The sequence below is a fragment of the Mandrillus leucophaeus genome, unplaced genomic scaffold, assembly GCF_000951045.1.
Source record: "Mandrillus leucophaeus isolate KB7577 unplaced genomic scaffold, Mleu.le_1.0 Scaffold332, whole genome shotgun sequence".
Taxonomy (NCBI): Eukaryota; Metazoa; Chordata; class Mammalia; order Primates; family Cercopithecidae; genus Mandrillus; species Mandrillus leucophaeus.
This window is the reverse complement of record NW_012103499.1, coordinates 664619-681770: the sequence shown is the minus strand read 5'-3', so window position 1 is coordinate 681770 and position 17152 is coordinate 664619. Positions and strand designations below refer to the sequence as shown.

The window sequence follows — 17152 nt, the reverse complement described above, 5'->3', positions numbered from 1 at the left end:
GAACTCCTGACCTTGTGATCCGCCTGCATTGGCCTCCCAAAGTGCTGGGATTACATGCGTGAGCCACCGTGCCCAGCCTGAAATTGCCAATTTTTATGTTTATGTTTTACAAGTATGGACAGCTGTGTAGCAATATGGCTGGACAGAAGGGCATGCTGTAATGTTAACAGACTGAGTGGGGAAACCCAGGAAGGCCTGTTGAGATTCCTCCCGCCTCTCACATTCCTTCCTTCTGGGTATGGGGCACGACCCTCTCTGGACGGGGGAGGCAGGGAGTCTTAGGACCTAAATCAAATAAGGTAGGTCAGATAATTTTTTATGGCCAGTTTTTACATAGAGTAATTTTAGGTTTTATGGCTGGCTTTGGGGAAAAGAGGTTCTGGTTTGTATAGCTGGCCTTGGGGGAGAATGGGACCCAGCGACAGGAGGACAGGAGAGGGTCAGAGAAAAACTTCTGCTTTTGAGGTTGCTACTGAGGCCTTCATTTTAGGGTATTGTCTTCTGAGCCCCAGATTTCCTCGGGGTTAAAATTTAAAAAAAAATGTTATAGTCCAGAAATTGAGTTGGTGAATTGTCTTATAAGCCATGGAACTAGTCTCTTAGTCCTGAGAATAGGCCAGTCTAGTTAAATAGTTATTAGTTGTGTCTCATTTTAGGCAGTGGTATTGCAGATAGGCTTCCACCAAAGCCAGGCCTCTATATGATATGAGTAATCAGTTATTTAGTAAAAGGCATTTTTGTCTCAAAAAATAAATAAAAATATATGAATAAATGAATGTATGTTTCTTATCAGACTAAGTCTGTTCTATCATTAATTCCAAAAGGGAGGAGGGTCTGGTTCCCCCTTCCCATCATGGCCTGACCTAGTTTTTAGGTTAAGTTTACAATACCCTTGGCTGTGAGGAGTGGTCCATTCAGATGGTTAGGGAGCTTTAGAATTTTACTTTTGGTTTACAAAGTCATGTGAATTAAACAGACATTTGAGTTAAAGTTTTTATTTTTTAACAAAATACTTGAAGTAGAGCTTATAGATTTATCCTTTTTTTTTTTTTTTTTTTTTTTTAAATGAGACAGATTCTCCTTCTGTCACCTAGGCTGGAGTGCAGTGGTGCCATCACAGCTCACTGCAGCCTCGACCTCCAGGGGTCAAGCAATCCTTCTACCTGACTGACTAGCTGGGACTACAGGTGCGTGCCACCATACCTGGCTAATTTATGTATTTTTTGTAGATACAGGGGTTTTTACCATCTTGCCCAGGCTGGTCTTGATCTCCTGGGCTCAAGCAATTTTCCCAACTTGACCTCCCAAAGTGTTGGAATTACAGGCGTGAGGCATTACGCCAGACCAGATTTTTTATTTGTCAGTTTCTAGGTAGTTTTCCCCAACTTCAGACTATCAATTTTGTAATTATCTGTTTTATGTCTTAATTATTAACTAGGCAACTCTAAACTTGTATCTCTAAGACATGACTTTTAGGTGAAATGAGGTAGAAAATGTATGTTTCAAAGGCATAGAATTTAGATCTAAATAAAGGTAAAGTTATCTAAATTTTAAGCCATTGTCTTTTCTATTCTAAAAGGTTTTGGAGGTTTGGGTGAGAGAGGGAGATGCCCTTACAAATGGCATCTTTTGTTGTTGTTGTCGTTGTTGTTTTGTTTTGTTTTGCGACGGAGTCTCGCTCTGTCGCCCAGGCTGGAGTGCAGTGGCACGATCTCCACTCACTGCAACCTTCACCTCCCGGGTTCAAGCGATTCTTCTGCCTTAACCTCCTGAGTAGTGGGGATTACAGCTGTGCACCACCACATTCGGCTAATTTTTGTATTTTTAGTAGAGACCAGGTCTTACCATGCTAGCCAGGCTCATCTCGAACTCCCAATCTCAGGTGATCCACTTGCCTCGGCCTCCCAAAGTGCTGGGATTACAGGCATGAGCCACTACGCCCGGTCTTCTCTGAGTTTTTTAAGGAGTCTGAGTCATTAGAAGTCTTTTCTAGATTTTTTTTAAATGTGGTATTGGAGATGGCAAAGAGGAAGGAGGAATAGGGTGGAGTAAAAGTGAACGGGAGAATAGATTTTAAGAAAGGAAGTGAATAGAGACATCAAGCACATTTTTAAAAAAAGATTTTAGTCGACTGAACAAAATTTGTTTAAATAGGATTTAAAGAGAAAACACAGGAAGGCTGTAAAAATATACACATAGCTTGAATATTAGCTTTTAATTAAGCTGACTTCTAACCATGGAGCTCTTTAACAAAAATTCTTTTAAATTTCTCTCTCTCTCTCTCCCCCTGTAAAACTTTTTGTAGACACGGGGTTTCGCCCTGTTACCCAGGCTAGTCTCAAGCCCAGGGAACTTCTGGGCTAAAGCGATTTGCCCGCCTTGGCCTCCTAAAGTGGTAGGATTACAAGTGTGAGCCACTGTGCTTTGCCTTAAATCTCTTGTTACCAGATTTTAGTTGGGACAAATGCTGATATTTTAAAAATCACATAAATTTTAAGCTGAAAAGGACTGATTTCTGATTAGGAAGGAAACCCTAAGCCACGGCGGGAATTTTAATTATTAAACTGTAAAATGGAACAGCCTCCATTGTTAATTTTGTATGGAATCCAAAATGGCAGTTTGAGTGTAATTGTTTTAGGTCAGGTTTTCATGCTTTAATCAAGACAAGTTTTAAGGATAGTATGACACTATTATGTGTCCTTTTAATTTGGTCTTTCTATCAATTCTTTAGAACAAGTGATTTTTTTTTTTAATTTAGGAATTTTAGTCTAAAGGATTTATCTTTTGACCATTGACAATTAGATTTTTTAATGGGGTATTTAATTCCAATAGCGACTTAATCCAAAGGTTTCTTTATGTCAAAGAAGACAGAAGCCCAGGAGGGATGAGACCTTGTGAGACAAAACTCCTCTAGGAGCTTGGAATGTTTGAAAAGACATGTCTTGGGCTCCCAATCTTTTCATACTGGCTGTGATGTTACCCCAAAAATCACATCCTTTGGATGGTGGAGACCAAGCGGGAATATCCCCATCTAGTCACGTCATGCTCTCAAGGACATAAGACAAGAGGGAAACCTCTCACCCTGTTTTTATTTCAGGGACTGGCAGCAAAGTTTGTCGTAACAGAAATCAGTCTAACCAGAACCACGAAACTGACTGGTTTGCGGGGCCTGCTCAAACAGTGGGTTGCAGGCCTCTTCTAGCCTAGGGTACCCCTCCTTATGACAGAACACCAAAAGACAAAGACAAAAACAAAGGAAAATGGCAGCAACAACAACAAAAAAGCTATTTCTGAAAGGAACGGGGTCAGGCCGGGTGCGGTGGCTCACGCCTGTAATCCCAGCACTTTGGGAGGCCGAGACGGGCGGATCACAAGGTCAGGAGATCGAGACCATCCTGGCTAACCCGGTGAAACCCCGTCTTTACTAAAAAATACAAAAAACTAGCTGGGCGAGGTGGCGGGCACCTGTAGTCCCAGCTACTGGAGAGGCTGAGGCAGGAGAATGGTGTAAACCCGGGAGGCGGAGCTTGCAGTGAGCTGAGATCCGGCCACTGCACTCCAGCCTGGGCGACAGAGTGAAACTCCGTCTCGAAAAAAATAAAATAAATTAAATAAGAAAGGAACGGGGTCAAACAATATGAATACTCATAACACAAAGTACTAAAAAATATATCAGACTCACTATACCAAGGTTAGTCACACACAAAACCTGTTCTCTCATTAATCTTACATTTGGAAAGGAAAAGGAAAACAATGATTTTTACTGTCCACTCATCCAGAGTCCACAGAGAGAGAGAGAGGAAAACTGGAAAACTGGGAGTCTGGCAGGAAATTCTTACTCTTCTGCTGGCTTGTCAGGTTCCTGTATTTCCTTCTCTGCGGCTTCCAGAAAAGCACAGTAGCTTTGGTGGTCTTATTTGTGATGCCAAACTGTGGTCTTGGCCCCCTAAAGTTTCAGTGAAAATCACTGACATGAAGCAGATTAATAGGGAAAAAGGCATACAAATTTATTTAATATGAATGGGAGCCTTTAGAATGAAGCCTTGCAGCTATAGGGGAAATTGTCTATTTTTATGTGTAGGTTTAACCAAGTACGGACAACTGTGTAGAAGTATGATGGGACAGAAAGGGCATGATCTAATGTTAACAGATTGAGTGGGGAAACCCAGCAAGGCCTGTCTGTTGAGATTCCTCCTGGCCTCTCTCATTCCTTCCTTCTGGGTGTGGGGCAGGACCCTCTCTGGAATTCTGGAATGGAGGTCTTATGACCTAAGTCAAATAACGTAGGTCAGGTAATTTTTTTTTTGAGACGGAGTCTATCTCTGCCAATAGGCTGGAGTGCAGTGGTGTGATCTCGGCTCGCTGCAACCTGCGCCTCCTGGGTTCAAGCCATTCTCCTGCCTCAGCCTCCTGACTAGCTGGGATTATAGGTGTGTGCCACCACGCCCAACTAATTTTTGTATTTTTAGTAGAGATGGGGTTTTACCATGTTGGTCAGGCTGGTCTCAAACTCCTGACCTTGTGATCCACCTGCCTCAGCCTCCCAAAGTGCTGGGATTACAGGCGTGAGCCACTTTTTTTTTTTTTTTTTTTTAGAAAGTTGTATTTTGGGCTTTTTAACTAGCTTGTTTTTTAATTAGATTATTGACTTTAGGGTGGAACCCTTTAATAAACAGGGGGAAGAAAACATAGTTTTTAGGGCCTTATATTTAAATGTGTAAAGCAGGCATAGCTGGAAGGCAGAATACAGATCCTCACCCATCAAGGATCCCATTTTTATATTGAATCCTAGGCCCCCCCAAAGAGGGAAATGTCATGGGACAAGATGTGTGGCATTTTTATTGAGTGCCCCACTGTAAAGATGCTCCCCCAAGGCTGGCAGGCAGCCCAGTGCCGATTAGCCCACTCTGTGCTTAGCTTATTTTTATTTTTATTTTTTTTGAGGTGGAGTCTTGCTCTGTTGCCCAGGCTGGAGTGCAATGGCGTGATCTCGGCTTGCTGCCTCCCAGATTCAAGCGATTCTCCTGCCTCAGCCTCCTGAGTAGCTGGGATTACAGACACCCACCACCACACTCAGCTAATTTTTTGTATTTTTAGTAGAGATGGGGTTTCAACATGTCAGGCTGGTCTTGAACTTCTGACCCCAAGTGATCCGCCCACCTCGGTCTCCCAAAGTGCTGGGATTACAGGCGTGAGCCACCACGCCCTGCATGCTTAGCCTATTTTTAATGGGAGTTTCATCCTCAATGGTGAGTGCTTTCATTGTCCTTAGGTGCCCCAAACCATGTGTTTAAAAATTTAAATGCACAAAGAAATAAGTAGCCGTGTATAGTAGTAATAATTTGTTGTGAATAACTGTCATAAGTCATCTCTAAAACTGTATTTTTTATCTAGTTATTATATATGACTAGCTATACGTCTAGTTTTATTTTTTTGTTTTTTGAGACGGAGTCTCATTCCGTCGCCCAGGCTGGAGTGCAGTGGCCGGATCTCAGCTCACTGCAAGCTCCGCCTCCCGGGTTTACGCCATTCTCCTGCCTCAGCCTCCCGAGTAGCTGGGACTACAGGCGCCTGCCACGTCGCCTGGCTAGTTTTATTTTTTTGTTTTTTGTTTTTTGTATATATATATATTTTTAGTAGAGACGGGGTTTCACCGTGTTAGCCAGGATGGTCTCGATCTCCTGACCTCCTGATCCGCCCATCTCGGCCTCCCAAAGTGCTGGGATTACAGGCTTGAGCCACCGCGCCCGGCCTGGTTTTTTAAATAATACAAAGTTATTTATTTTTGGCATCCTCAAAAACCAAAGAGATTAGGTAATGTAGTGTAGAAGAGAGCAGAGTTTTAGACCTGAGAAGAATCTGCCCATGACTCTTGAAACTCCACAACGAAATTAGAAGACCCCAAAAAAGGGGTGAGTGTCATCTTTTCTGAGGTTTTTTTTTTTTTAGATGGAGTCTTGCTCTGTCACCAGGCTGGAGTGCAGTGGTGCAATCTTGGCTCAGCCTCCTGAGTAGCTGGAACTACAGGCATGCACCACCGTGCCCAGCTAATTTTTGTATTTTTAGTAGAGACAGCATTTCACCATGTTGGCCAGGATGGTCTTGATCTCTTGACTTCATGATCTGCCCGCCTTGGCCTCCCAAAGTACTGAGATTACAGGCGTGAGCCACCACTCTCGGCTGGTCAGATAATTTTTTTGGCCAGTTTTTACATAGAGTAATTTTAGGCTTTATGGCTGGCTGTGGGGAAAAGGGGTTCTGGTTTTTATAGCTGGTCTTGGGGGAGAATGTAACTGAGTGACAAGAGGACAGGAGGGGGTCAGATAAAAACTTCTGCTTCTGAGGCTGCTGTTGAGGCCTTTATTTTGGGGTATTGTACAGTATCAAACCATACACAAACCATACACAGCAGCCAGCTCGGGTGCTGTTAGGAAATGGGCTTATTGCTGGGTCTGTGGGGTATGTGTGTGTTGTGTGTGTGGCTGCTTCTGCATCCTCCTCCCCCCGGCAGCCTCCCCGCCTCCCCTCCAGCCACCCTGGGATTGGTGACTCTCAGCCCCTCCCCTCAGCTCCCCTAGACCCACCCAGAGCCTTTATCAGGGAGCTGGGACTGAGTGACTGCAGCCTTCCTAGATCCCCTCCACTCGGTTTCTCTCTTTGCAGCAGCACCGGCAGCACCAGTGTGTGAGGGTAGCAGGCAGCGCTCCCAGCCAGTTCCCTGATCCTGCCAGACCACCCAGCCCCTGGCACAGAGCTGCTCCACAGGTAGGCGGTCGGGAGAATGATGGATGGACTGGAGCTGGCACCAGGGGACAGGGGCCAGCGTCAGGAGGGAATAAAGCAGATGGCAGCCTCTGATAGGGGAGCAGGGGACTGGGAAGGTGAGCAGAAAGCACCTGTAGGGCCGAGAGCTGGTTAGTGTTTGGAGCCTGTGGCTATAGACTCATTCTTTCATACCAGAAAGTTTTTGCCTAAGTCTTGGGATTATCTAGTACTGGAAAATAGCATCCAGGATCCCTCCTCCAGCTCACTAAGGAAACAGACCAGTCCATGTCCTATAAATCTACCATCTTCCTTGGGAGCTAGAGTCCCCCGGCACCACTATAGCACTGCACATCTCCGGGGGAGATGTCTGGTGGGGGAGCGGGGAAACTAAGCCCAAGGGCTCTACCCCCTTCTCAGATATACTTTCCACCCTCTCTCCAGACCAGGGCTTGGACAGTGGAGTTGGGGGCTGGGGAAGCAGGGTCAAGCCAAGCTGCTGGTAATGAATGTCTCTTGTGCCTTCACCCACGCTGTATCTTCCTCTTCTCTCCCTTACCTGAGTCCTGTCCCTTTGCTCTCCCAGGCACCATGAGGATCATGCTGCTATTCACAGCCATCCTGACCTTCAGCCTAGCTCAGAGCTTTGGGGCTGTCTGTAAGGAGCCACAGGAGGAGATGGTTCCTGGTGGGGGCCACAGCAAGGTAAATCTCACCGGGCAGAGTACTGGGGACATCACGGGAACCTGGGACTCTGCCTGTCTGGACAGCTGTAGTGAGGAAGCTGGGGTGGGTGGGTTGTCCATCAGAGAGCATTTTTCCTCCCTTTCGATTTCTTTGTTTCTCTGGTCCTCTCATGTTCCCACTATCTCCAGCTGTGTTTGTGTCTCTGTATCTCTGCATGTCTTTGACACCTTGTACATAAAAGGTGCCCTACAAATATGTTGTTTGGTAGGTTGATTGATGGGAGACTTGGTGATTGGATGGTACTGTGAGGGGTGAGCTAGGGTGGTCTAAGGCTCTCTATGGTCTACCTCAGACCCCTTTGCAAGGGACAGATCCCTTCTACTCCCTGGATGGTATGAAACAGTCAGAATTTCTTTCCCAAATGGTCATTTGTGTGCTATTTTACCTATCAGTTATGTATATTGTTTTATTTTCAAAATGCAAATAAATTCCCTTATCTTTTGCTCATCCACTCCCAGTAACCTCAGGTGCTTCTAAGATCCCAACCCCTTCCTTCTCTTTTCTCCCTTGCCTGCCTCTATCCTCTGCTTAGTCAGGATAGGAAAACAACAACAGCAAAAAACCCAGGTTGAACCTCGATTTCCACAGTTCCTCTACGAAAAAGAATAGGAATTGTCAGGGTAGGGATACAGGGGGAGAATAGGGAGGGAGTCTTTTCAAGGTTTTGAAATGACAGCAATTACATCGATACAAATGCTTTTAAGATGATTACGGGTGGGACTTATTACAAATTCAATGCATGAAGTTTAACTGCCTCTTCAGCTCAAATCTGTTTAGCATCTCATTACAGGAGGTGGGCAGAGTATTCAACAATTTGGGAAAAGTGGCTGCCTGAACGCCACATGCTGGGCCAAGGGAGATATTGCCAGGGTAGCCTTGCAGGTGGCAGTGGTTGTGCCATATCCAAAAGGCCAGAACCATTAAAAAAAAAAAAAAAAAAAAAAAAAACCCAGGCCCAGGGAGTGCCAAGTATGGGCTGGACACCGTTTGGAGCCACAAAGTTCCAGCCCAGGATAGTTAGAATATCTGGGTTTTTCTGAGACAAACTTGTTTCAGGACTTTGGCCAATGAGATGTCCCCTCTGCCCCTCTTGGTCAATGAATGAGAGGGATTGCCGTCCTACCCCTTCTCCCTGAGAGTCTGTAAGGATGAGAGAAATTGGGGCAGGAAGAGGATAGTATATAGGTGTGCCTAGGCAACTGCGTTGGTATGTGTAGGGGTGCGTTCTGTGTAAATGCACTTCTGTGTGTGCACAACAGCCCAAGGATGCATGGCTTCTGGAAAGAGAGGCACTGCCAAGACTTGAGATTTGAGGTGAAAATCTCCAGCCATGATCACTGTTATTGTTTCTCTGCAGTTGCAATTAACTGGCTGTGTGGTGTGTGCCCACCACCCTGCTGTGCCCAAGTTGCTAAAAAAAAAAAAAAAAAAAATCACAGGGACAATCAAGAGCCCGTGCTGGGCAGCAGCTCTAGAACTTGGGGTTCAGTTGTGGAGAGAAGACATGCCTTCTGAGCATGTTGCCTTCCTGGAATTCTAGACCTAGGGCCGAAAAGGGAGAGGGAGAGAAAACTAGAGGCAGAAAGCCATGGAGAATAGAGAAAGAGGCGGTGGAAAACAGGGAGAGAAACATCCGTGGACATCGTGCAGAGTGGGGGAATCAGGGGCAGATGTGCGCCTCTAACCTTACCATGCCTGTGAATCACCTAGGGGGCTGCTTAAAATGCAGATTCTGTCTCAGGAGGTCTGGGGTAGGACCAAAAGTCTGCATTTCTAACAGGCTCTGCATAGTGCTGGTGTTGCTGTTGGTCCACAGGTCGCTCCTGGAGCACCTACTTCTCGTCCAGTGTGAACCAGAGGAAATTCTGAAAGAAATCTGGTATCGGATTCAGGATGGGCTCAGGAAGAGGCTGTTTCTTGTGGGAAAAGGATGAGTGGATCTGGGTGGGAGCCTCCTGCCTCAGCCCTCTTTGTTTCTTCCCTAGAGGGATCTGGATCTCTACCAGCTACTCCAGAGACTCTTCAAAAGCCACTCATCTCTGGAGGGATTGCTCAAAGCCATGAGCCAGGCTAGCACAGGTAGGAGGCGGCCCTAGGAGAGAGGGGAGTGAGGGGCAGGATTCTGAAGATGAGAGGCCTGGGAGATCCTTTCAGATGGGAGGGAGATGGGGGATAGCTTAGTGAATCGGTGAGGGTTGTGATCTGAACCCCCTCTCATCACTGTCCAACTTCACTCCCCATTTAGACATTTGTTCTTGGTTTCACAGATCCTAAGGAATCAACATCTCCCGAAAAACGTGAGTAGCCTCTTCTCCCTCCCTATCTCTTGCCACTTTCCCAGAGCTCTGTGGGGCATTGGGCCCAGGGGCCATTTTGTCCAGCCCCTTCTCACCTGGTACAAACAATATGCCAGCTCCCACTGCTCAGCCAACCTTTCCTGAAAGGGAGAGGCCATCCAGAACTAGGAAGAAGCTGGTGTGAGGGGAATAGTGGACTCTCCCTCTGCTGGTTGGTCATTGGAAAACAAGAGGATCTCTTGGTGGCCCTGAAGATTCCAAGTCAGGCACCTGCTAGAGCAGAAAATTCTTGAAATGTGGAGGAAGGAAAGGTGGGCAGAGAGAGTGGGTTTAGGGGAGACACGTGCTAACTGTGAGGAGTCATGCTTTGACAAGAAAAATGAACAGAGACCAGAAACCCAGTCTCAGAAGTATTGACCCATGTCTGGGAAGATGCATCACTTTCTCATAATCACTGCTGACAATGTTGGCCCTTTTCTGCAGGTGACATGCATGACTTCTTTGTGGGACTGATGGGCAAGAGGAGCGTCAAGCCAGGTAGGAGTGTGTGGGGGTAGAGTGGAAGGGCTTAGGGTACTGGCAGAGTATGATAGAAGTCACGTGCCCCATATTATTCACCAGAGGGAAAGACAGGACCTTTCTTACCTTCAGTGAGGGTTCCTCGGCCCCTTCATCCCAATCAGCTTGGATCCACAGGCAAGCCTTCCCTGGGAACAGAGGAGCGGAGACCTTTATAAGGTAGACCTGCTGTAGTTGGGAGGAAGGACAGGGAGACTCTGCTTCTCCCCAGTCTCCCAACTCTGTCTTTGAACGCTGCCCTTCATAGCCAGCCCTTTGCTGTTGGATCAGGGTGTAGTTCACATTCAGAAAGATCCCTCTTACTTACACTGTTCGCTTTACCCTAGACTCTCCTACTGATGTGAATCAAGAGAACGTCCCCAGCTTTGGCACCCTCAAGTATCCCCCGAGAGCAGAATGAAGTAAGGATTGTTCATTAGAGAGGGGAGAGGGGACTGGGGAGGGGGCTGTGGGGATTGCCAGCTGTGCATTTCCTCACATGCTACAGGTATTAAAGCTCATAGATTTGCCCTGAAATACACTGCCAGTGCCCAGCACACTGTCGGTCAAACACAAAGACACTTAGAGGCATGTGTATGTGTGTGTGTGTGTGTGTGTGTGTGTGTGTGTACACATCCTCCCGTCTTTCATCTTTTTCCTCTGGATCATGGACCTCAGCTGACTATTGAGCAGGAGTGAGTGTTGGGAGATGAGGAGAGAGGGGCTTCTCTGATGGGTAACTTCTATTGTTTGGACTTCATTCTTTTGTGATCTATGCAAAAAGATGGAGAGATTATTATCTGATAATTACAAATACCACAACCAATTCACAGGCAAGCATTTGCCTCCCAGGCAGGCTGAGCCTTTTGGATCACTCAGAATCCTGGGTTACTGGGTCCAGAGGGTAGTCATACACAAGGATGATTCAGGAAGAAATGCAAGGAGCTCTGAAATCTAATCGGAGTAGCAGGAAACCATATCTGAATCTCTCTCTCTAGCGTAATGAATAGGAACATGGCCTCAATGTGAATCCTGGATCTGCCACTCTATCTGTATCTTTTTGGCAAAGTTACATACCCTCCTGTGCCTCAGTTTCCTCATCTGAAAAATAAAAGTGATAATAGTATCTCGCAGGGTTGTGGTTTTGAGGATTGAGTATAGATAAAGTGTTCAGAACAGTGCCGGGTGCATAGTGCTGTGTGCCAATTTTATAATAATTGTCCCAGTCTGGGGGGTGTGGGGGATGTCCTAATGTTTCCCCTGACTAGCTCTGTCTAGACCCCAGGCCTGAGTGGGCTGACAGATTCCTCACTTGGTATGCGAGTGTGAGAGTCCCCCAGGGAAGTGTCTAGTCAAAACACGAACCTTCCGCCTTGACACTGTCTTACCACACATAGCAATAGCAGCTCTGCCAATGGCTTTCTTTTCACTAGCTTCCAAAGAAGTGGGGCGGGGGGACTGAAAACGAGAGGGAGAGGAATTGGGAAGGCTCTTAATCATGAATAGCCTCCTGCCTTTCTTCCTGTGTCCCTGTTACCCATACTCATTGGTCTCAAGGTGGCATGCCCAAGACCCAAGGAGCTGGTGCTTGATGATGCTGCCTGTGCATGAATTCCTGGGACCAGAGACTGGGTCTGGCCCCCCATTTAGTGTTGGGTGAGAGGGCACAAAGAGCTATAATAACTGTAACTCGCTGATTACATGGTAGTTACTGTATCATTTTGCTCTCATTAGATGGTTATTTCAGTCCTGCCAATGGCCAGATAATTATACAAGCAGCTATATCTGGATGACATACTCTCCTCCAGCGTTATGCACTGGCCATAAAGATAATTACAGTGCAATTTTGCTATAGCATTTTATACAAATGGCAAAAACAAGTGTATTGTGGAAATCTACTTTTAATGCTTGTTTGTGCATCCAGGCTCTTTCAGAGGGTCCTATAATTGCAGCCTTCATAATCTTACCACTGAGGGAGCATTCCCAACCTGTTAGGTGTCAGGCAGAATAGGACATAAGGTTTCTGGGAGCCGGCATTTAAAGATTACATGAGATGGATCAGCAAAGATCATTGTGTCATCTGATTTCATTCATGTGAAACTGTTGAAAAAGGAAGTAGGCCGGGCGCGGTGGCTCACGCCTGTAATCCCAGCACTTTGGGAGGCCGAGGCGGGCGGATCACAAGGTCAGGAGATCGAGACCACGGTGAAACCTCATCTCTACTAAAAATACCAAAAAAATTAGCCGGGCGCGGTGGCGGGCGCCTGTAGTCCCAACTACTCAGGAGGCTGAGGCAGGAGAATGGCATGATCCTGGGAGGCGGAGCTTGCAGTGAGCCGAGATCGCGCCACCACTGCACTCCAGCCTGGGGAACAGAGCAAGACTCCGTCTCAAAAAAAAAGAAAAAGGAAGTAATCCCTGGGCCTGTCCTTTCTCTAGGAGGTTTCTGGGAAGAGGAGGAACTGGATAAGGCAAGGGGAGCATTCCTAGTAGGGCACCTTGGACAGGGCTGTGTGTATGTCTGGCTCATGGGGGTGCCAGGATGACATGAACTTAGTTCCTACTTCTTTGGTCCGCATGGGCCCCACTGGCCATGCACACAGGTGTGTAGAGTAATGTAAATATGGCAGCTGGGAAGGTGCAAGTACCTGCTGCTAGGAGAGTTCCATCCTCAGGCCCAAAGCCTGCAGGGCAGGCTAAGGGTCAAGACTCTTGTTCTTTCCTCTCGCACAAACGCCCCTCCCCTTCTCTCCTGCTGCCCCAGCAGGTTTTAGTGGGAGTTTTTTTTTTTACAGGACATAAGATGTGATTTCAGTGTTTTTTGTTTGTTTGTTTGTTTTTTGTCCTCAGCACTCCACTTCCGGACTCCTGGACTGCATTAGGAAGACCTGTTTCCCTGTCCCAATCCCCAGGTGCACACACTCCTGTTACCCTTTCTCTTCCCTGTTCTTGTAACATTCTTGTGCTTTGACTCCTTCTCCGTCTTTTCTACCTGACCCTGGTGTGGAAACTGCATAGCGAATATCCCCAATCCCAGTGGGCATTGACTATAGAATCCCCTACAGTTCCTGTAGTGTCCTACATTAAAAATATAATGTCTCTCTCTACTCCTCAACAATAAAGGATTTTTTCATATGGATGATGTGATGTGTGTGTTTACTCATTTGGTTAGTGGGTTTTTCTGTTCCTTGACTCTTCCAGCTACATGGTAAATACACACATACTTATGATACACACACTTCATATTTAAATGTAAATAACTTTACGTATCTTTTTGTATATATCTATTTCGTGAACAGTGCCTTACACAGTGCTTTGCACAATGAGTATCAGATTTATTTAGTAATTAAAATAAACACATGAATTTGGAAGATGGTTTCTAACACATAAATATTTTCACAGACCAGTTTTAGATAAAGAAAAAACAGGCTGGACCTGGTGGCTCACGCCTGTAATCCCAGCACTTTGGGAGGCTGAGGTGGGTGGATCACGAGGTCAGGAGGTCGAGACCAGCCTGACCAACATGGTGAAACCCCATCTCTACTAAAGATACAAAAATTAGCCGGGCGTGGTGGTGCATGCCTGTAATTCCAGCTACTTGGGAGGCTGAGGCAGGAGAATCGCTTGAATCCGGGAGGCGGAGGTTGCAGTGAGCCGAGATCACGCCACTGCACTCCAGCCTGGGCAACAAGAGCAGAAAACTCCATCTCAAACAAACAAACAAAAAACAAAAAAGGAAAAAGAAAAAGAAAAGATATATTCAGAATGACTTGTATTACTAGGATGGGCCTGGGAGACATCCATTCCTGAATCTGACCCTACTTAATTAGAGAAGGAGGTGAGGACCAAGGCTGTGCAGAGACCCAGCCACAGAGGAGGATGAATCTATAACACTATACAATTTTTCTGTCTCCAAATGCTGAGCCTGGGTTCTGTGACAGATCCTGGGGATGAAATGATGACTCATACAGAGAGTTTACACTTTAGCAGGGCTGTGGACAAGCAAACAGAACTTGATCCAGCTAGGACAGGGTGTGGACAGGGAAGTTACTACTGAGGCCAAGAAAGAGAGGAGCAGATATCTTCACTGTTAACTGGCTGCCTTAGTTATTATAAAGGGAAAACATTATTTCCTCTGACTCCTCTCTAATATGCCTGTTACCAGCCCCTGCAGCTCTGACTTAACAGTCCCCAGAATGTGTAAGGCACTTACATGTGGTATATGCATGGGTATGGGTGTCTTTTATTAATCTGAGATGTCAAGTATCACAGCCCGTCATCCCAAGGGGGGTTCTGTACCCTAATGGAACAGCTAGTGAAATCCTCAGGCTCCTTATCTTAGCCTGGTACAGGGGCCTTGGTTATGCCCTTGAATTGCACTGATAAAACATAGACACATAGATTTCCCAAGGCAGTGTAGGGACAGGGCCACAGAGCCAGAGGCCACTTCCTGCAGCCCTTTCATTCTAGTGAAAGTTCTGTCTTCCTACAGCCTGACTTGGGGCCACTTTGGAATGACAGCTGTATGGGGGGGGGGGTGGTGAAAGGAGGGAACACTCACCTTAGTATTACTTATGTCAGCTTTATAGCCAGAGGTCAAAGAATGCTCCCACCCCAGAGCCTAGACCCTTTTTCCAGTAAGTCATCTCTTTGACTTTTCAAAATTATCTATCTATAGGGCTTAAAACGGGGGACACTTAAGCAGAGTCTAGGGACTTTCTTTGGGTCATGAAAGCTATAAGAGTTGGTTCTGCTCAGACTTAGTGGGAGTTAGGCATATAGGCTGAGATGAGAAAATTGCTTTGCAAGTAGGAACGTAAGTGCAGAAAGATTGCTCTCTAGTGGGACTGACAAAAATTGCAGTACTGGGGACTCCTGGAAAAAATGAAGACAAATGTTAAGTTAGATTCCTGTGTTTGTACTTGAAGAATGTGTGAAGGGATCCTGATCTTCCCTTTCCTGTTGTAAAATGGTTGATGCCTTAAGAGATCTGGTCCACAAGACCTTGACTAAATTCCTGGCCCTTTCTTCTCCATTTAACTTTGTATATGTTTGTTATTGTGACTATATGGTGATTTACTTTAAAAAGACTTCAGTATAAGTGGTATATACTTTCACCTGCGTCTTTTGGATGCTTTGTTTTCATGTGAAGTTTATTGGGGTCAACCCTCCAGAGATGGCTGGGGCAGGTGGTTAGAAAGACTGAACAGGCCCAGGCCCTTGCAAGCCCAGCAGCCCTCTGTCTCCAGAGTCATGCTGGAGGTCTGGACCTGCTGGCTGTGTGATATTCCACTTTAGGGAGACTCCGTTCCCTTGCACAACCGTGAGAGCTGGGCCTGCCACTGAAACATTGTGTCAGCCTCTAAGTGACCCTTTCACTAGATGGTAAAGTGAGATGCCTCATCCCCAAACTATAAGAACAGTTGTATGGCTGTTTTTGTGTCTCCTGGCTAACAAATGTTACATGTTTGGCAACATTTGGTATAGTGCTTGCTTTCAGTATAATCTACCACCAGTTAGTGAGGTTGTGGAAAGAAGGACACACAATCTCCCAAATTCATCAAGAGAACGGACAATTGCTGAATGGCCAAACTGGCTTAGATCTGTTGGCGACATTCAGTGTGTCCCTTCCTTTCCATTTATCCATCAAGGAATTACTGAACCCTACCATGCACCTGTCCTGGGAGTTTGTCCTTGGCTGCAAGCTATTCTCAGGCAGTGACTGGGATGGGATGGGAGAGAGGATGAAACTGAAGGATCCTGGAGCCTAAGAGCTTCCTCTGTACCGAGGGAGGGAGGGTGACATGACCAATACTTCTAATGTCTTTGGTGGTGGTGGGTGGGGCTGGCAGTGTAGGTGGTTTTGGTTTTTTTTTTTTTTTTTTTTGAGACGGAGTCTCGCTCTGTCCCCCAGGCTGGAGTGCAGTGGCCAGATCTCAGCTCACTGCAAGCTCCGCCTCCCGGGTTCCCGCCATTCTCCTGCCTCAGCCTCCCGAGTAGCTGGGACCACAGGCGCCGCCACCTCGCCCGGCTAATTTTTTGTGTTTTTAGTAGAGACGGGGTTTCGCCGTGTTAGCCAGGATGGTCTCGATCTCCTGACTTTGTGATCCGCCCGTCTCGGCCTCCCAAAGTGCTGGGATTACAGGCTTGAGCCACCGCGCCCGGCCAATGGTTTTGGTTTGATGACAATTCTTGGGCAGCAGCATTTGAGAAGATGATTTGGGAGGAAGAGTGATCGAGTTCTACACAGAGTTGGGGAGGGCAGGCTTCAGGAAACAGGCCTGGGGTGCCAACGTACAGTGAGATCCTGTGACTTTCTTCATTTGGCCACCTGGGTGGAAGGAGGGACAGCAGAGGATTACCAGAAGGGTCCAGTAGTAGCAGTCTAGCCCTCAAGTGCTCCTTCGTTCATTCAAGCAGGCTTAATGTATTAAGCACTTATTGTGCCAAGAAGTGTGGTAGCAGTCAGTGTGGACGTGCCGCAGTGTGCAAAGCCACAGATCCCTGATCCAGGAAGCCCACAGCCTAGTGGAGGAGATATATAGTGATCAAACAATCTTACAACTTTTTGTAAAATGCCCATAGTAGATGTTCTGAAGAGAAGCTTTTGGAACTGTGAGCGAAGAATAGGGGAGGCGAAGAGAGTTTGGATAGGGTTTTTCACTCTTCAGGCACCAAGTCCCCCACACAGTGGATCAGCGCTTAGAAAAAGCCAGGCCTGGGGACTTGGAAGCTCCTGCACCCCTCGCGCGAGTAGGGGCCCGGCCCCGGCCCCGCCGTCGGGGGGC

The 17152-nt window shown here is 46.6% G+C and overlaps 1 protein-coding gene across 4 annotated transcripts in view; it reads left to right on the top strand.

Moving 5' to 3' along the window:
• TAC3 (tachykinin 3) overlaps positions 1-13506 on the top strand; it is a 19707-nt gene extending 6201 nt beyond the window's left edge. Inside the window, exons 1-8 of one of the 4 annotated variants that reach the window (XR_001006943.1) lie at positions 6592-6765; positions 7349-7467; positions 9495-9588; positions 9777-9806; positions 10290-10343; positions 10428-10544; positions 10712-10786; positions 13215-13506. Coding sequence is in view for 3 of the 4 variants with exons in the window: in XM_011988522.1 (XP_011843912.1) it covers positions 7354-7467; positions 9495-9588; positions 9777-9806; positions 10290-10343; positions 10712-10785 (366 nt within the window). In the remaining variant the exon portion in view is untranslated. Of the gene's footprint in view, positions 1-6591; positions 6766-7348; positions 7468-9494; positions 9589-9776; positions 9807-10289; positions 10344-10427; positions 10545-10711; positions 10787-13214 lie in introns of those variants that run through there. The other 3 variants (XM_011988522.1, XM_011988520.1, XM_011988523.1) reach the window with 3 other exon arrangements.
• The last annotated feature ends 3646 nt before the right edge of the window (positions 13507-17152 follow it).